General features: G+C 31.6%; 1 protein-coding gene across 1 annotated transcript; it reads left to right on the forward strand.

Moving 5' to 3' along the window:
* Positions 1-852: 852 nt before the first annotated feature.
* LOC149209981 (GEM-like protein 5) lies at positions 853-2630 on the forward strand. The gene is made up of 4 exons (XM_089394339.1): positions 853-1503; positions 1654-1734; positions 1907-2187; positions 2302-2630. Exons 1-4 carry the CDS (start codon positions 1041-1043, stop codon positions 2473-2475), a joined length of 999 nt encoding a protein of 332 aa, XP_089250465.1. The 5' UTR covers positions 853-1040; the 3' UTR covers positions 2476-2630.
* Positions 2631-22155: the final 19525 nt, after the last annotated feature.

The following is a 22155-nucleotide window of genomic DNA, read 5'->3' on the forward strand; positions in this document are numbered from 1 at the left end:
ATTTCCATGGTTAATACATATTTGATATATAATATTTTAGAAAATAACAATAATAAAAATAATTAAATGTATGCATATACGAAAAGATATAAGGAGACATGGTTTAATATTTTAATGTGGAGAACGTGATTTATAAATAAAATGTTTCAATGTCAACTACATATATATTATATGAGCCTAGATCCATCTTTAACTTTGAAATCCATTTTGAAATTAAAATAGATTTAGACTAATTATATAAAATCATATTAACACTTTGATATATTCTAATAATAAAAAATTAAATATTTTATATAATCCATTTGTGATAAAATTGTATTAATATGTTATATTGCACACAATTCCTATGTTAAATAATACAAATTTGGTTATATTTAATTATTGAAGTGTAAATTGATATATTAAATAATAAAAATATGATTATATTTAACTTATAAAATGAAAATTGATATGTTAAATAATATAGATGTGATTATATTTAACCTATGAAGTATAGAATGGTAAATTGGTTTACGGTTTAAAGTTAAAATCTCACGTTATTTCCTTCTCCATCGCCAACTCCACACGCGACTATGCCAGGTCAAGGGACGGTAAACCCTTTCGGTTTTATCACCTCACATTCCTAGCGTACATCTCATCACATTTCCACCTTCCACGTCGGATCCTTCGTTATGATTCCACCAATCTTGTGACGGTAGTGGCCGCGTCAACCAATACCTCTCGACCAGATTCTCTTCCAACGAATTACTTTCTGCCACGTCATCTAAGGTGCGGTGCATATGAAAGGTGAAAGCGCCTCTGTGTCTGTGGCATGATCGATTGGTGCGGACTCTGTCTCATGGCTGGATTCAGTGTTGGTAACTTTCTTCAATCCTTTTCATCTCATGGACGCGTATGCGCGTTCACACAATTGCGATATTTAAACCCGACTTTCTGATAATCCATAGAAGGGCTCCTGCTGTGGTTTCATAAATCTCGCGGTCATCCATAGAAGGGCTCCTGCTCTGGTTTCAGAGAGTACCGTATACATCTTTCAAGAAATGGGATTTCATGAGGAGGCTGAGCAAACCTCTGAGCATTATTGCAGGTTCAACGATGACAATGATGCTATTTCAGAGGTTAGATTGGAGAAGGATGATAAAACATGTAATATTTCTGATATGGGTGATCATGTAATAGGAATTCCAACAGACAACAAGTCCTTGGGATCGGCATATATCATGGGAGATCCAGGAGAAAGATCTAGCCATTCTCAGAATAAGGAGGAGCCACCAAGAACTTGCGGAGACCCTGTTCTTACTGTGAGTGTTGAGAGAGAAAATATGATAGATACCCACGTCAGGAATCTTGTGGGGACTGGTCATCCATCAATGGAGGCAAGCCCTTATGTTTTGGAAGGCGGTCACACCCCTTCATCAACTCCCTCTGGAAGGTGTAAATCCCCATTTGTTCCTTCCTTCAAATATGTCACCAAGATGCTCACATTCCCATCCTTTCTCTGCGGTAAATATACATGATAGTTATATGTACTAACATTTTTTCCAGCCATTATTATTTTTTATTTAGCTTTCAAGCTATAAAGTGTTAGCTCTGCTGGTATGGATGGTGTTGAGATGATAACCTGCATTGGGTTATTGTTTGCTATGTGTACAGCTAAATTAGATATACTCGTAGAGCGCTTGAATAGATGCAGAAGAAATGCTGATAGCCTAGTTGAGCATTTCTGGGCTCACAGTAAGTCTATAAACTCTTTTGTCTGCATAACCTTTCAATAGGAGTGAAACTGAGATTTCCTTATATGCAAAGTGGGTGAAAAATTTTCTATATAAATTGCTCTTGGAATGCATGTGGTTATAGTTTTTTATCATTGTGTGGTTATAGTTTTTTATCATTGTGTTCAGTGAAGCTTGGGGAAAGCTTGGGGAAAGCATGTGTGAGACAGTAAGGGGAAAGCTGAGCTTGGGCACCAAAATAGTAACCCAATGTGGAGTTGAGAAAATGTTCAAGTCAAGCTTTAGTATTGGTCATACAGAGAAGCTCTTGAAAACATCAGCTTGTTACCTGTCAACTAGCAGTTTTCCTGTGGTAGGGTTACTCTTCATATCAACAGAAAAGGTAGCCTTTTGCAGTGACAATCGAATCTGCTTCACATCTTCTCAAGGACAGACCGCCTCCGGCTATTACAGGGTAAGATATATTATCACATTAATGTTAGACTAATGTTTGTGAAGTTGATTGTTTTTCTAATTATTGCTCTTATGATTTAGGGTGTTTGATTTGGTATTGGGTTTGATATTATAGGTGGTTATACCTCTTGGAAGAGTGAGATCAGTGAACCTATACGAGAACATTAAGAAGGCTACCGAGAAGTATATTCAAATACAGACGGTTGATGATCACGAGTTCTGGTTCATGGCTTTCTTCAATTATCAAAAGGCCTTCAAGCATCTTCAACGAACAGTATTATCTCATTAGTTCTGGGATTTTAAGAGGAGATTTGAGAGTCTCTTCAAACATGTAAGTTGTTCTCCAGAGTTTGAAAATTTTAAGGATGGAAAATTATATTGAACTTTAAAAAATTAGTAAATCTCACTAGTCTCTAATATGCAAACTATAAAATGTTTATTGGTGTATTTGTAAAAAGTTTCAGATTTATAATGATTGTATATATACTCTCTATATAATGTTAGCCATTTTAAAGTAAAATAATTTTATATTGTAAAATTTAGGCGAATCAGTTTTATAAAAAATGGAAATTGGCCAATTTTTTTTTTTTAAATCATGGAAAATTAGCCCACCCCTAAAATTTCCCATGTTGTGGAGTAACCATCACATTTGTTTATATCTAGTTTATCGAAACTATACAATTAAAATAGATAAAAAAATAAAAAATATAACAACATCATTTCTAAGGAATCAATGATTGAAATTAGTTTACAAGTGAGGTAATGGTGATTGTGGAATCCACATCCTTGATCTAGGTAAACAATTTATCTTTGTTGAACCAATTATGTTTCATAGTAACTAAGAATAAAGTGATATTTAATGAATAAGATGAAAAGTCACAAAGAATCAATGGCTTAATGCTAACCCCCATGCAGTAGTACCAAACTTACTAGGTTAAGCTAAACCAAAAAGTTTATCATACCCTAGTAATAGCTGGTATGGAAGGTATTTTCATACTAGTAGTAGATGAACCAAGGTGCAGTATTACCATACTTGTTGGGTTATGCTCAACCAAAAAACTCATCATACCTAATAGAATGACATAAACTCATCATACCTAATAAAAAGACATTGCCATACTTCTAATAGATAATAGGAAGGTATTTTCGTACTAGTAGCACATACAATTCCAAGCCCTCTTAAGTTTATACAAACCCTAAGTTGATAATTAAAGTTTTTTTTGTAAGCTTGGTAGGACCCTCTCATTTTCAAGTTTTTACATGTCCGTTATTCACCCCATTTCCGGGGAGGGTAGCACAAGAATCAAACCCAAGATCTCCAGTTCGGTGAAACTTCATTTCCATAGCCATTGCCACTTGAGCTACCTCATGCAGACAAGTTGATAATTAAAATTGAGACCCCTATGAATTGCAACATTGTTGTTGCAATACTAAGGATCATCATCACAAAAATATTCCAAACATTTTTATACCATTTAGTTAGGAAAGCGCAAACAATTACAATTATTTGTTTATAGCCATTTGTTTGTGATTCTTTTAATGCTTCTCCAACTTATTATTTTTTTCCCAACTCCAAACTATTGTGACCAGATGGGTAACGAAGGCACATTCATAAGGTTTAAATCCCTTTAAATTGAGGTAAAAAGTATTCCATTTTCTATATTGAATATGAGGAGAATAAGAAAGGGATTGTCAAATATAAAATATGAAAAAGATGTAAAGGTATGATAAGTTAGTTGCCAAATAACAAGGGAAATGATAGGTGGTATTTTGATTAATTGAGTGATTAGAATGTAGAAAAATTCTCAACTTTGGGTGAAGTAGGATAGATGGTATGTTATCACAATAGTATAATTGTTAGAGGAGTGGATGTAAACAAATCTTTGTATCTTTTAGAGTAATTGGGACACTAACACATGTAAGGTGTCAATCCTCTACAATCACTTTTTTAACTTTTGGAGTTTAGTTAAAGAAATGGGAGGTTGAAACTTAGCATTTGAAGCTAGGATAAAGGAAAATATTTAGGAGGAATAAAGATTTAGATATTTTGCAACTAGAGGCTAAGTTTCTCTGCTAAATATCGATAGTGTACAATGGGATTCACTCCAATTATACATCATTTCTATTTCTCTCAATTTATGTATATTTCTTAAGTCTATCAAGAAATTTTATTTTTTCTTTTGAGTGTGTATGAACTGATCGATAACTTTGTTTAGTTATGGATATAATTTTGAAGATTTACTTCAAATGTTGTTTTTATGACTATATTTGAATATGATACGAAATAATGAGTCAATTAAATGCATGTTATTCTTCAATATCTCATAAAAACTCATTATAAATATTATGAGGGATGTGTTTATCTCTTAGTTCATTGGAAATGGGTATGGTATAATTACTCACATGTTTAGTATAAAAGAGTTAATTTTGTACTCTAAAATTAAGGGTTATCCAAAATTTATAGATACTTTTAAATTATGGGATCCATTTGAAGGTATCCCAATATGCGTTCATTTGAATATTACTCAATATGTTTTCTATCCTATCAAAAAATGATAAGGATTACCATCTTCATTAGGATATATTTAACATCCCTTAGTATCCCTTAAAGAGCATTAGCATATACCAACTTGTGACACACCCAACACATATAACTATAACTTACCCTTGCCCAGGGCACTCAAAAACACCATATCTTAGCAAAACTCAACCTTTGATACAATCTTGTTTATGCAATAAAATTTAGGCAACCATGAATTACATACTAGAACTCATGCAAATGTCAAGAAACACACGTACATGTAAATTAATTTCATATAAGCATATTCAACAATGAAGACAATAATAACCATTAATTTACACAATGGAAATATAAATACACATGAAAAAAACACTTATATTTGAATGAAAGATTCACCAACTAAGAATAGACATCAAACATTCCACCCAACCATAAGCTCCATTGCACTTTCAATCTTAAAATAGGCCACTCTCAAGCTAAGGCTATGATACTACAAGGATGGTTTCCTACCAAGGATACTCAACCAATCCCAAAAACAATCACATAAATCAAAATTTTGTTTAGTTATATTGCATATGAGATGGTAGTTCAAGCCATTCTTCATGTGATGGAAATAATAGTATGGCCATTAATACAATGAATAAGGAGATCATTTCATTGCTTAGTTGTGATATAGCGACATAGATTTAGCTATTGTATATTTAATGAGTCATCATTCAACCTAAATGTACATTCTTTCAAAGCATCTAGATGGAAGAAGAGTGCAATATGGTGCTATCTTATTCATCATGCACAAAAGACACAAGGGAGGAATCAATGGATGCAAAGAGGATTTCTACAGCATAGTTTGAATGGAAATCAAATGGTTGTAGTGAAGAAAGTTCTAGCTTAGGTTCATTTCCAATCCAAAATGTTGAGAGGGAAAGTACAAATTGGCATGGGATGATGTGGTTATTGCATTTCTTGGAGAGAATGGATGTCCAATTGGAAAGGACATGGAGCCAACTTATGCCAAATTCATTGAATATTTATGATTATAAAGCCTAATAACCCAAATTAGTTATAAGATTGTGCTTCTCAAGTTGAATTAACATATATATATAGAAGAGTTCGACATTGAAGTACATGCATGTCAAGTTCATGGTCTTTACTCTAAAGCTCATGATATTTTGGCAAGGAAGAATTACAAACATGCAACAAGGTATCACATTTCTTTGTCAAGCAATAATGCAATGGCCTATTAATCCATTTATATTCTAATAAATAATATATATATATATATATATATATATATATATATATATATATTCCTCCTTTCTCTTTTTATCATAATGAAGTCTTCTCTTTTTATCATAATGAAGTCTTATATATGTGCATTAGTAAATCTATTATAACTTTTATTGGGATTATAGTGTGTGAGTTATATCTAAAAAAAATATATTATTAAAATTACTAAACACTTGTTTTTACTCCTATTTCTCATTAGTTGTGCCCTTCACTCTAATATATCTATCTTTTTTGAATTATGTTATGAAGCCAGAGCTCACACCACCAACTTATTCAAATGTTTCTATAAAGTAATTTAAATAATAGAAAGTTAATAACTAACAATAAACTATGTTGTATAACTTTTATTTCCTTTCATATTCTATTTGGTGTAATATGGGTTTGGCACAAATCACTGTAAACCCTGGTTGAGAAGTCTCATTAAAAAACACATAACAAGATTGTGTAAATTGTAATAATCTCATCCTAAATAATATTTTGTACATGTTACAAGAGGACATATTTTCATCATCGAAAGGGATCGCCGATTTGTCAACAATATATTAACACTTTCTTTATATAAAATAAAGACGCATCTTTTCATAAAAATATAGGGGCCCAAACAAAGAATTTAAATTGTTGCGAATCCCATCACTGGTCATCCTTCCCACAAAAACAAATTTTAAAACTTAATATTTTAATACTGAACAAATTAGAGATGGAGCACGCGACACACCAACGAGACCAATTTTGTCCGCGAAATTTAGATTTTTTTTTATGTCACCTCACGTCAAGATCGTGAAAATAAGGACCGAATTTTGGTGAATGGGATTTAGTTAAAAAGGTGGCGTGGGCAGAAGAAAGTTGGAGAACGAAATGATTGTGTATATAAAAACTTTAAATTAAAATTTAAAGATATTAGGGATAAAAATATAAAACAAATTTCAATATATATATTTAAATATGTAAAAGGACACATTTTAATTATTTTAAAATTATAATATTTAAAAATATTAATAAATATGTTTTTTTCCACCATGGTCATAAATTATTTGATGTAAAATTACTTTTTTTTTTTTATAAACCCAATAAAATATATTGTAAATCAATGCCTTTATTGAACTTAGTCTTTCTAAACATAACAAAATTTTAATTACAATTATATAGAGGGAAAAATGGTTAATAGTTAAATAGAAAATCTTAAAATGAGTTTTTTTAAATGATGGAATTTAATATATTAATAATAAATTTGATTTATTAAATTTTAATGGAAAGAAGTAAAAGACTATTTTATTTATTTTTAAATGATAGAGAAATGTTTTAAAAACATTATAATAAGATGAGTTAAAATTTATGAGAAATAATATTGTAATAAATATTCTTTAAGTGTTTCAATTTATTATAATTTGGTTAAGTAAAAATTAAGGAAATTGATGTTATAACAAATATTTTAAATTTGTGATTTAATATGGATGTAAATATTATATTTTAAAAGAAAATATTTTTCATTTTTAACCTTTTTATTATTATATAAATAATTTTTTTAGATAAATTCTTTGGATCTAAAATGTTTTAGTAATTGTACAATGTTTTATTTTATCATAGAGTTCATAAGAGCATATTCTTATTTTAAAGATGTTGTTTTTCTTCTTTAAATTAATCCAAATAAATACATACCTATGTTTTTCTAAATTATAGTTGATTACTTTCTTACAATTTTGTTTTTAATCTTCCACATTTTCCTTTATTTTGAAATAATTTAGTGAATACTTAACATTTTTATGTCACCCTACTTTTAGCCACAAATGATTTTGACTAAACTTTGGAACAATTTTAAAAAGAATCCTATCTTCCACATTGTTTGTCTTTATCTTTTATGTTTATTTAATTGAAATAGATATAATTTAATTTAGAATATCTTGAAAATAATATTATAATTCAAAATAGCACTTAAATTTTTGTTTATAAAATGAAGTGTGCATCCTTAGTTGAAATAATTTAGTGAATACTTAACATTTTTATGTCACCCTACTTTTAACCACAAGTGATTTTGACTAAACTTTGGAACAATTTTAAAAAGAATCCTATCTTCCACATTGTTTGTCTTTATCTTTTATGTTTATTTAATTGAAATAGATATAATTTAATTTAAAATATCTTGAAAATAATATTATAATTCAAAATAGCACTTAAATTTTTGTTTATAAAATGAAGTGTGCATCCTTAGTTTAACTTAGCATGATGTGTAAGAATATTGATGAGAATAATAAATAATCATATATATTATATATATTAATATTAAATTTTTCTCTATGCTTATCTTATTATGTTGATGAGAATTTTTATATTGGAAATGAGATGCGAGTATAGTTTATTTAAATAATAATGTTAATCTATAAGGTTAACATTTAAAATGCTTAAAATATTTTCGTTATTTCTTTTCATGGAAGGTTATTAAAAGTTTGTAATCATAAGAAAATTGTAATTAGTGAAAAAATTGATTCATTTAATAAAATAACATAAATAATTTGTAACACTTATGCCACATATAACATTATAGAGGTTGGTTCCTTCATCACATATATATTAAATGCCAACATTCACAGAGCAATGAATTTTAGCAATGAATTTTTGCATAGTCGCTAGTGATATCACTGGACAAAGCAATATGGGTTAAATGATAAATCTATTTCAATTAACCCACGAAACATTACATATATAATGTGAGGAGCGTCTTCCTTCTCTCCCCATTATCCACTCAATAGAGCAATGAATTTTCTCATAGTTGCTAGTGATATCACTTAACAAAGCAATGAATTTTAGCATAGTATGGGTTAAATGACAAAATCCATTTCAATTAACCCACGAAACATTACATCTATAATGTGAGGAACATCTTCCTTCTCTCCCCATTATCCACTCAATAGAGCAACAAATTTTCTCATAGTTGCTAGCGATATCACTTAACAAAGCAATGAGTTTTAGCATAGTTGCAACAACGGGTTGGTTTAAGAGGAATATGAATTTTTTTAAAAATGTAAGAATATGAAATAGAAGCTTAGTACCTAAAGACCTAGATTTGAATAGTTTATGGATTGTTTCTGTTGTTTAATGGCTTTTGTTGTTGTTGTTGTTGTATATATGAAGTTTCTATTACTGAGTCGAGGGGCTCATTCTATAACCTAGTGTGAAGGCTATGTGTAAATATGTCCGTCCATCTTATAATAAAAATAAAATATTCTCTAAATAGAAAAGCAATGCCACCTATAATAGAAAGAAAAAAAAAATGTTATGCATATTTAATGAGTTGTCCACATGACTTAATATAATTTCATGTAAAGTAATTCTACGTTGAAAAAAAAATTGTAAGATTTTTAACATTTGATATCAATTGCATATATATTTATATAGAAAAAACATGGTTAAAAGAAAATATTTTAATGTTGTATAGAATAATATCCAATGTGGATATGAATAAAATATTTTAATATGAATTAATATGTGGGTTATGAATAAAATATTTTAATATGAATTAATATTAACGTATACTTAAAAATATATTAATAACAAAAAACCAATTTGATGTGCCCTGATAAAATGGCTCAATGTACATGCTATGTAATCTATATAACATTAAAAAATAAAATTTAAACAATATAAAATTACACATTTTTTTTCACTTGAAAATAAGTTTACACCTAAAGAAATTTGATCCCTTTCTGCTCATGCTAGATCTGTGGTTAAGATGAATCTATGCTGGTTAGTATTATTGAGCAGAGAGGCTCATTGTACAACCATTCTACAACGAGTTTGAAGGTGATGTGTGAGAGGCTCAATCTATAGCCATTCTACAAGCAATGTGAAGACGATGTGTAAGTATGTACATCCTTCTTATAATAAAAATAAAATATTCCCTAAAAATCATGTTTAATTAGTTGTCCATATGACCTAATATAATTTCATGTAAAATAAAATATTCCCTAAAATCATGTTTAATTAGTTGTCCATATAACCTAATATAATTTCATGTAAAATAATTAGAAGTTAAAAAAAAGGCACACGTGATATTTATATAAAAAAAAAATGTTAAAAGAAAATAGTTTATTGTTGTATAGAATAAAATATCCAATGCCGGTTATGAATAAAATAGTTTAGTATGAATTAATATTGACGTACACCTCAAAAAATATTAATAGCAAAAAAACTAGTTTAATGTGTGCTAATAAATTGGTTCAATGCACATGTTATGTAATCTCGATAACATTAAAAATATAATTTAAAAATAAAAAATTATACATTTTTTTTCTACTCTAAAATAAGTTTACACCTAAAGAAATTTGATCTTTCTCGGCTCATGTTTGATTGTGGTTAGAATGAATCTATGTTGGTTAGTATTATTTTAATGGATTGTATATTCATAGAATTTACAGTTCAGTGATATCACTGAACAAAGCAATGGATTTTAACACAATTGTAGCAATGAGTTGGTTATGGGTTGGTTTAAGAAGACAAAGTTTGTTAAAAATGTATGAATATGAAATAGAATATTAATACTTAAAAAACCTAGATTTGAATAGTTTGTGAATTTTTCATTTGTTTTAATTATTGTTATATTTTTGTTGTATATATGTAGTTTCCATTATTAATATTATTTTAATAAATTGTAGGTCCATACAATTTGCAGTTGACAACTTTAACTAACCATATAGTTATTAAATATTAAGTAATTTTTAGATATCTATTATGCTTAATTATATGTATATATAAAAATAAAATAAAAACAAATTAATAAAATTTTATAATTTAATAAAATTGAAAATAGTCTTAATTTCCATACTATAATATTAAATATATTTAATAAATTATTATTATATAAAATCATATTATCACAATCATATGATTAAAAATGATTGATATGAATAAAAGTCATATGATTGATATGATTAAAAGTAATTAATATATGTTGATTGGTGTTATTTTCTCATAATAAAAAATTAAATGACATATATCATCCATATTTATAATAATAAAAGTGTATTAATATGTTATATGGCACACAATTTTAATGTTAAATAATAAAAATATGATTATATTTAACATTTACCGTGTATATTAATATATTAAATAATAGGATTGTTATTCTATTTAATTTAAAGAAAGTGTAAGTTGTGAGTTGGATTTAGCATGTTTTTAACCCAATAAAGAAAGGCACACTCATTCTACCCCAGGATTTATGGTATCAAGAAAACTAAATTAATATTATATCAGATTTATAAAATTAAAAAGTTATTTTAATATAATCGATAGTCTCAAAGGGGTGAGAGTGTATTTAAATTAAACTACATCTGAGGGCAACCCTAACCCGAGCATAGGAAAGTTATTATTTTTTTATCTTTATTTTTCAATTATTAAAGGAGTTTTTACTTGTGTACTTCAAAATTTAAAGTTGGTATGTGCACTTTGTTTGTAAATGGCATTGCTTTTATAAATAAGATATTTGCTAAGAGTTTGAATTTTTTAATGTGTTAACTAATTCTAAGATATATGGATTTTAAACCTTGAATAAGTGATTTTCTAATTTAAATACTCAAAGGTCTGTGATAAAAGGTGTTATTTGAATTTTACATTTCAAGAAAATGTTAGTATTAGATTATTCACACATTTTTTAATTAAAAGTATTTAGAGGTCAAAAATAAGAAGTGATAAATCTTGATTAGAATCGTTAAAGACTGTAAATTTTTTTTTTTTTATAAAGTGGAGTATTTCATGGAGTAGGGTGTTACATTGTTCATTATTGTATTTTATAGAAGTTATGAATGAACTAGGAGAGTTTTTGAATCGACAACAAAAATGACCACATATTTTATAGAGGTATTCAAGAAACATGTTTAATTATTTTGATTCAAAATTTATGATTATTATATGTTGTTGATGTGTAAATTGCAATGGATATTCCACTAGATAGTTCATCACCATTGATTTAATAAAATAGACTTAAAACATAAAATCTACACTATGAGTGTTTCTTTCTCCTTAGAATTTTGGATCGTAAATTATTTTTTATTGTGTATGCATATAAATTATAAATATGTAGGAACTAGAGAATAATGAAATAAAACTCAAAAACCACAATTGAAACAAGATCTATCATGTGAAACACTTTTAGGAGAAAACCTAGTTCGAATGTGAGACTGTTCTGCTCTATTTCTGTGAATGGAAAATGGATGCAAGTACAAAAAAGTGAGGCTTGTATCCCATGGAATGATTTGATAAAATATAATTAAAATTTGAAATATACACTATGATGGTTTATTTCTCCTTAGATTTATGGATCTATAAAATATTGTTTATTGCATATGCATGTAAATTACTACTATGCAAAAACTAGAGAACAATGAAATAAAATCTCACAAACCAAAATTGGCACAAGATATATCTTGGGAACCTCTTTTAGGAGTAAACCTAGTTGGAAGGTGAGGTTGTTATGCTCTCTTTCTTTTATTGGAAAATGGTTGCAAGCACAAAGAAGTGAGGTGTATGGTCCGTGAGCTACTACAATGTACAAATCATCTATATTTTCTCTCACATTATCCCTATGGACTACTTTACTCGTTATGGAACAAAATGCACTCGAATAGAATGGAATCATTTTACTTCCTATTGGCAAGGCTATAAAACAGGCTAATAATGTACTAGTGGTTATGTTTGAATCCATCAACTCTTAAATAAAGTTACAATATTGACTCTTCTAGAGTATTCTTCATCATGATCATGTGGCTAGTTCATTTTCCATGAATAATGGGGGTTGATGTGGCATACTCTACAATTATGGTGGTCAAAATTGGAAGGTCAACTTCTAAGTGGCATAAATTTTGCATAAAAACTTTGATTTCAACAATTCTTGTGTCATTGGAAATATCATTATGTGTAGAATAACAAAAGGTGTGCTTAATTTGAGAATAATTACCCCTCAAAAATTCCATTTGATGACTCAAATTTCTTCTAGAATGTTTTTGACCCCAATTTTCGAAATTGGGTCCTACTAGTAAAAATTGTCGTGTGAGCTTATTCCTCCACTTTTTCCACTTTAAAAGCATTGAGATAGATTAAAAATAATATAATGATCCAATCTAGATCACACCTCCCTAGTTTTGGAGTCTTTTTCTCCACAAAAGCTTCTATTGAATGAGTTAAAGAAAAATTTCCACCACATTCTCTTGATTGTACCATTTAGCTTTACGTGGAAGTTTCTCTTTCAACCCAATCTTCCAAAGGTTATGTTTTCTTTGTCTTGTAGTTGTAGACTTCTTCTGCAAAACTATATCTTTTGTCAACACCACTTGAGCATATGGTGCAAAACCCTTTATAGAAAGGAGGCTCTATTCCTCTTCCTGGTCCAACATGGAAGGTTCATAGAGTTTTACATTCTCTACATTCACCATTGAGTAAATGCACATGTATGGGGATAGACTAAGGCCATAGGTATTATCTCCCACATTTTCCAATATCTCAAGGGGACCATATTGTAGAGATTTTATTTTCTTACCAGGACCATGTAGCCTCTCCTTATTTAGTTGTAAACATACTCTATCTCCAACCTTGAAGTACTTCTGTATTTTGTGTTCATCATGCTAGCCTTATATATTTCATGTGAATTCTACAGTGTCTCCTATAACTATATATGCATTTTCCCAATATTCTCAACAATTTGTTTTGCCCTTAATACATCCCCTATAAGATCCTCCTTCACTCCTCCTTGATTACAATATGCAATATCCAAAGGTGAAGGTGGAAAATTTCCAAAACAAGTCTCAAATGGAGACTTATAAGAAGAAGTTTGGATTTATTCATTATAAGGGTGTTATATATATACCATATTTTCATCCTAAGTCTTTGGATGCTTCTTATTGTAGCCCCTAAGAAGTTGTACCAAAGTCTTGTTGACTATTTCTATCTGCCTATCCTTTTGTGGATGGATGTTGTAGACCTCTTCATCTTCATGTCCATATTATCCCATAATGTAGTCCAAAATGAACTAATTCTTCTGTCCCTATTTGAAATGATGCCCTTGGGTATCCCAAAGTGAACCTAAGCTTCTCAAAAGAACAAGTTTGTTGCTTCTTTCTCACTGATGGTATTTTTATAGGGCCTTAGAAAACAGATCTTGTTGAACCTATCAACTACCATGAATAAATAGTCTGCCCCTTTTTTTTTTTTGTTAATAAACCTCCCATAAATTTCATGGAAATGTTTTCCTAAGGAAAAGTGGTTACAAGTAAGTGATGATATATACCCTATTTCTTATTAATGGGGTTGTTGGTACAACAAAGCATACATCCTCTTATAAACCTAGCTACTTGTTCTCGCATCTTAGGTTAATGCACATACCTCTGCGAGTTGGCCATTGTCTTCCCTACACCAAAGTTCCTTGCAATGTTGGAGGTGCGAGCCTCTCTAATAAGTTGCAGTCACTCACCTTCATGAACACATAACTTGTCCATATTATAGAGTAATATATCCTAGAGATGGTAGTCAACTATGTTGTCACCTCCATGCACATGACTTTGCTTGTGGAACTACTGAAGTACCTACCTAAAGCCCTCATCCTTTGAATATGCCTCTTTGTATGCATCATCAATGAATGGCTGCATGTGCGTCAGAGATCCAAAAGTTGTGATATTTGACGTGGGTGGCCTTGAAAGCATGTCAGCCAACTTATTTGTGCTTCCCTTCTTACACTTAATCACTAAATGAAATTATTTTAAAGACCCTATCCAATTGTAATGCCTAGTTTGTTGTAGCTTACTATGGGCCTACAAATGTTTCACAGAGTGTTTTAATTGATGAAAATAAGTGTCATTGATGTCAAAGGGGATTTGAAATATTGTAGCAATGTCATTCATGAAGCAATATGACAACTAGATCTCTTGTGTTCCCTCATTAGGTGACGTCAAAAGAGGTATGAAGTTTACTGATTCTTTTCACAAGGTTATTATTCCATAATGAACCTATAAATAACATCTTTGGGTAGTTATCGTCGATACCTTCCCAACAATATATCACACTCTAAAAAAATCCTCTCAGATGAGAAAGTTATGGCCATTTAAATATCAACATTAGTTAAGGGCTTGAACTATAGGGGAAAACCCACTCACACAAAATTATTAAACATTTCACTTCTTCTTGGTAGATCCATGGTTTATTGTTTCAACCTACAGTACATTATGGACAAACTTGCATGAATTTTAACACTTTAAAGGTCGAGCATGTTTCTCAGATTGAAATGATATGATGTTTATTTGAATAATTTGAAAGGCAGATGGAAACAAAACTTACACGATATTTAACCAAGATTATTAGCCTATTCTGTAGTGACATGTGGTAGCTTATGGTTGGATGATATGGCAGTGATGTGCCCCCCTACATAATCAGCTATGACATGGTAGAACAAATGCTGTGGTGTATCTTATTTGGATGAGATGACAATAGGTGGATGATGCGACACTTCTATGTAATGCCGTGGGCATGTCCAACTAGAAGTTTTGGTTGGTTAAATGATAAAATGAGTGGCACGTGGAACCCAACACGAACTTCCATGGGCATGATGACATTGTAACAACCCCAGGTTTAAAATTTCATGCAATAAAGTTAATAAAGACAAAATAAGACTAAGGTCATGGGACATGTATTCCAAGTTGAATGGTGGGAAATAAATCCTAGTGGGTATTCATTTGGTTTATTTATAGCTAAGGAAATTGACAAAGGAAAAGAGGCATTACCTGGTATTTAATTTATGAAAATAATGGAAAATAGGAGAAAATGAAATTGAAAGGTCATAGATTTGCATGAGAAGGAAATTGACAGAAAAATGAAGGAAAATAAAGAAATTAGAGGCCTCAATGATAAAAAGGCTTCTGAGTATCAGTTCATGGCTTTTGTCATTTCAGTTTTGGATCCCTCTCTATATTCTCTCTCTCTCTCAAATTCTTGCACACTTAGAGCATTCTTAGAGCACTCTATCATTGGAGAAAGGAAGGAAAAGTAAGGAAAGGAAAGCAAAGTGAAGCAAAGATCAAGAACAAAAGAGTTAGATCAAGTGCTACATCGGGACTACTTGCACGTATCGAGTTTCATGTATGATTTCCTTGTTATTTTTGGCATGCATGGTATATGCATATCCGTATTTGGTTCTCTTGTTGTCAATGGCATGGGATTTTCTAGGTGTGATAATGGTCTTAGCTTTTCCTTGCCATTTTCGGATAGCCGCGGTGTGATGGGGTTCTTTCACTCGATTGAGCTGGATTGTCAAATGGTTTTAGAATCGAGTGAGGTGGTCTCAGGAAAATTCGTAAAGGCCATGGAATCCCCTAACTTTAATGGCGAGATACACGGTAAATCCTGAGGGTGGAGATGGGAAATTACTCAAGTTATTAGTGAAGAAATACAGAGGAATCCATGACTGATTAGGGCCTAGTGATACCTTGACCGGTAATGGTGAGATTGCAGTAAAGCCTAGTAGTGTATGTTTATTATTTGGCATAGGAATCCCTTGACTGATAATGGTGGGATTGCAGTAAATCCTGGTAGTGTATGTTTATTATTGGGCCTAGGACTCCATTGAATAGTAATGGAAGGATTGCAGTAAAGCATGAGAAAACCTATTTTTTTTTTTTGTGAGTCCCACATTCATGCTTGGAATATGGCACTGGAGTGATTGGATGAAAGAAAGATTTGGTTTAGCCCAATCTATAGATGGGTGGTAAATGGAAGTCCCTGACTTGGTTAGCTTTTGCATATGTTAATAAGAAATCTTTCCCTCTTGTATTTCATGAGTATTTATACTTGTTATTATGTGGCTTTGATGGTTTTTATATCAATTTTATTAATACTGTTATATGTTGGTTATAAACATGGCTTCATGACAGATTCTAGCTATGGATCTTAACATGTTTTTATTGGTGCATGAATGAATATTGAATGCATGACCTAATAGATGTTATTGTAACTATTATGAGAAGTCATTAGACCTTCTTAATGATTTTCATATAAGTATGAGACCCCTATGTTCAGATATGCATTTATAGCCTATAGATTACATGTTCACAATGTGTTTGACGAAATGTCTGCCATGGTTAGGATTGGTTAGGCCAATTCCTTGATCAAGTTTTGTGTTAGAAGCTTTGTATTTGTGTCATTTATTATTTTGGAAAGTTTCATCAAGTTTTGGGTAGTGATCTGGAGACTAGCCCTAAAAAGTGGCTCAAATATTGTGGTTGCAGGCACAGAATTGGGGAAAAAGACTATTGTCACTCCCTTCCAGGTTATGCATGTGACTAGAGGGTTACAGTCAAATTTATGCAGTGTTATTCATGCGTCTAGAGTCCATATCACTGAAAAATAAAGTTAACTCAGGGTTTGGGCACCTGTAGAGGTGGTTTAGCTCTTGGGGATCCTACAGCTCCCTAGGAAGGCTAGTAAAATTTTGGTTTGTCAATTTGACTTCCTTAACTGTACTTAGGAGGTTTATTCATGTCATAACATCTCTTCCTCTCATGTTTACACTAGAAGGTCGGTGAAAGTGGGTAGATATGGGAGGGGGTGGTTATAAACATCATCATGTAGATGACCATGGAACCCTAGGACACAACCACATGGGTGTGGTCACATTTAACAAAGAGTTGAGTCTCTAGGTGATGACATAGGTCATATGGTGGTAAAACTTGGTCAGACTGGCATGGTTAAATTGAACTAAGAGTTGAGCGTTGGGTCATGATGAAGGTCATATGGTGGTAAAATCTAATCACATGGGAATCATCATATGAGTTAATCTTCACAATTGTTGGCATAAATTATGGACCCCATGGTTGGCTCTTTGAGCCCAAAACCACTATACATATACATATACAGGTTAATCATAAACTCCATGTGTATATGTGAAATCATGAAGGTCACGAAGGATACATATATCACATTGATAAATAATTTGTTCTAATCTCATAGCGAAGGAAAAGTATAGCATTTTCATGGATCAAAAGTTCGACAATGGAGGTCATTCATTGTTTCATTTATATGTTTTTATTATTCTAGTGATGTGGATCTCAGATAAATCATAATCGAGATATGGAGAATGGATGTGTGATCTGACTATGTTTTTGACTCACAATTCAACATTATGTTTGAACAAATGTAATGGTTGAGCCAATTTCTATAGGGGTGTATGATTATGCAATAATCAGAAGCCTTCAAAAATTATTTTCATACATATAAATTGTGTTGGTGGATGGTCCTACGAAGGGGTTCATACCAAATTTTGGTTTCAGACGTCACAATCTGAATATGTATAATAAGTATTTGTCATTGGTCATGACTCAACAAAAATGTTAGTTGGTTGTGTGGTATTGTTTGTTCAGTGATGGTCATGGGTTTGAATCTAGTCAGACCACTTCACAATTTTTATATAAGGGTTATTAGCTCACCACTTTTTTCCAATTTTAAAACACTTAAGAATTCAACGGTAAGCATTTTGTATAACCATTACCAAAAGTTGGGAAATTTATAGAGTGCACCAAATCCTCCATAGAATGGAGGACGTGTTCCTCTTCATAGTATATCATGGAATGCTCATAGAGTTTTAGATTCTCTACATTCATCACTGAGTAAATGCACATGTATGGGGATGGATTGAGTCTATAGCGATTATCTCACGCCTTTTCTTGTATCTTAAAGGGATGATATTATAGAGTATTTATTTTCTTCCTAGGCCTGTAACCTCTCCTTATTCAACTGTAACCATACTTTCTCTCACCTTGAAAGACTTCTCTTCGTTGTGATGATCATGCCTAGACTTGTATTTTTCCTTTGACTTCTGTAGTGTCACCTGTACCTATATATTCATTTTCCTAATATTCTCAACAATTTATTTTCCCCAAGTAATTGTTTATAAGGTCCTCCTTGCTTTCAATATGAAATATCGAAAGGTAAAGGTTGAAACTATCTAAAACAAGTCTCAAATGGGGACTTACTAATAGAAGTGTGGATTTCTCTATTATAGGAATGTTGTATATATACCATATTTTCATCCCAAGTATTTGGATGCTTCTGATTGTAACCCCTCAAAAGATACACCAAATTCCTATTGATTATTTCCATCTTCATATCTATTTGAGGATGTCATGTTATAGACCTCTTCATCATCATGTCCATCTTCTCCCATAATGTAGTCCAAAATGAACTAATAACCCTTGTGTCTGTATCTGAAATGATGCTCTTTGGTATCCCAAAGTGCACCTAGACCTATCCAAAGAACAAGTCGATTTCTTCTTTCCAATGATGTTATTTTTATAGGGAATGAGGACACACATCTAGTTGAACCTATCGACTACCATGAGAGGTAGTCATGTCTGTACCTAGTTGTTGGAAAACCTCCCACAAATTCCATGGAAATGCTTTCCTAAGGATAAGTGAGTAAATGTTGCAAATGGTATAGAGCTTCTGTTACCGAGCTTGTTGGTACAACAAACCATGCATCATTTATGAACCTATCTACCTATTCTTGCATCTTGGGTCAATACACATACCTATATGAGTTGGTCATTGTCTTCCCCTCCCAACAGTGCCTTGCAACCTTAGAGATGCGAGCCTCTCTAATTAGTTAAAGTAACTCATTTTTAGGAACACATAACTTATCCATCCTATAGAGTAATATGTCATAGAGATGGTAGTCAACTATGTTTCAACCTCTATGAACATGACTTTGGCTCTGCAACTACTAAAGCACCTTCTTGAAGTCTTAACCCTTTGAATATGCCTCTTTGTTTGCATCATGGGTAAATGGATATATGTGTGTCAAAGTTCCCAAATATATGATCTTTGATGTGGGGTGTTCTTCCCTTCTTGTACTTAATCACTAAATGAAACTATTTTAAAAAACACATCCACTTGTTATGCCTAGTTTGTTGTAGCTTACTCTAGGCCTAAATATGTTGCACATAGTGTTTTCATTGATATCAAAGTGAATTCCTAAGATAATAAAAATTTAATTATGAATCAAATAAAGTAGTATGACAACTACATCTCTTACATGTCCTCATGAGGTGAAGTCAAAAGAGGTATGAAGTTTATTGAGTTTTTCATAAGGCTATGATGCCCCAATGGTACTCAAAATAACATGGTTCGGTATTCTTCATTGATACCTTTCCAATTGTATATCACACTCTAAAATATCCTATGGGATGGGAAGTTATGGCCATTTGAAGATAATCATTAGTTAAGAGCTTGAAATATAGGGAAAAATCCCACTCACACACCAAATTTGTTAAATAATGTGCATTTTCTAGGAAGTTCCATGGTTTAATGTTTTAACCTATGATAGATTGCAGACAAACTTACATGAAGTTTAAAATATTAATGGTTGACAACCTTTCTTAGATCGGAAGGATACAATTTTTGGTTGAATAATTTGAAAGGTGGATAGAAACATATCTTGCATGAAATTTAAGCAAGGTCACTAGACTATGCCATAGTCAAACATGGCAGCTTTTGTTGGATGATATGGCAATGATGTGTCCCCTTGCATAGTGAGCTATGACATGGAAACACTAGTGACATGACATAGTTTGGGTGGATGAGGTGATAATCGTTGTATGATGTGTCACCTCCATGAATTATTGTGTTATTAAACGATTAAAAAATGGGTGACACGTGGCAACCCTCATGGGTTTCCATGTTGCATGATGACATCATCATGTTAGTGAGCATGGACTCCTTGCACATGGTCACATAGGTGTGGTCACATTTAACAAAGAGTTTAGCCCTTGGGTCATGACGAAGATGATATGGTGGTAAATCTTGGTCACATTGAATAAAGAGTTGAGCCCTTAGGTCACAATAGAGGTTATATGATGGTAAAACCTAGCCATATGGGTGTGGTCATATGAGTTAATCTATAGGATTGTTAGTGTAAATTATGGCCCCCATGGTCATATCCATGAACCCGTGTTAGCGATAAAATTTCCCAGGGCTAAGGTTTATAACCCCAATAGAGAAAAACATAAAACTCAACAATCAAAGTCAATCAATCATGCATACAACCTGAATTTAAAAGGTAGGTCTAGAGTGCATACCCATATGTCCTATTTGATACAGTTGGATATTGGTTGCCACCCACCTATTACACTTGGACACCCACCAAAATTTATTTTATTTTCAGTTTCCTTAATTGTAGCACAATTTACCATTTTTGGCAATTTTTTGGGTCATGAACTTCCAGACTTGTTTTGAGGACCTAAATGATGTTTTTTTTGGAAAATGGGAAAACACGAGTCTTTCACTAATGTATTTGGTCAAAATTTGTATTCCTCTGATAGATATTTATAACTAGGTATTGTTCATGTCAAGTAGAGATCGTATGCCAAAGTTACGACCCCAAGAAGTTGATGTAACAATTTACCCCAATGAGGCCCATAGTTTTGGCACTTCATCTCTGAGTGTTATGTTTTTGGATGTTTATGGTTTTCCATTGTTTCTCAATAATAAATAGGAATTCAAGCCTCATTGTAACACAGTTCAAAGGAATGTAGTTGCCACATCTCTTCTCAGAGATAAGCTACCATCGCCTGAGCTGGTTTATTTCCATTTTGTATGTAAGCATATTTGAGTTCTTTGAATGTAATGAAATGAAGTTTTATTTCTACTGCAACCCTATATATATATATATATATATATATATATATATATATATATATATATATATATATTTGCATTCATGTTTAAGTTTGGATCAGTGGTATTAGAGCAGTTTGTTCATTCTCTGTTTGTCTTTGCATGTTTGCAACGAGGTCAGGTTATAAGGAGTTAGGGATCAAACTGGTTGAACCTTTGCAAGACTAGAATTGCAAACCCCAAAGACCTCCCATGGTTAAGAAAAGAAAGATAAGGTGTTATAGACATTTTTTGGCACTACAACCCCAAGCATGAAATGTCCATAAACCAAGGGCTCCTAAGTCCCTAAAAGTGTTTTTAATTACCCCTAAAGGAACAAGGTCAACTGATTACAACTTCTCCCAGAAGTTCTCCATGAAAACTGCTCAGAACTGGTCAAAACAGGACCATTTCAGCTACTCCATAGGCAAAGTGTGTTGCATCTCACCTAAACACACTGTGTGGGTGCGTTGCGTTTCAAAA

Source organism: Pinus tabuliformis, chromosome 1_2, assembly GCF_031772625.1.
Source record: "Pinus tabuliformis cultivar Carrire ecotype Pingquan chromosome 1_2, CPIR1, whole genome shotgun sequence".
NCBI classification, from domain to species: Eukaryota; Viridiplantae; Streptophyta; class Pinopsida; order Pinales; family Pinaceae; genus Pinus; species Pinus tabuliformis.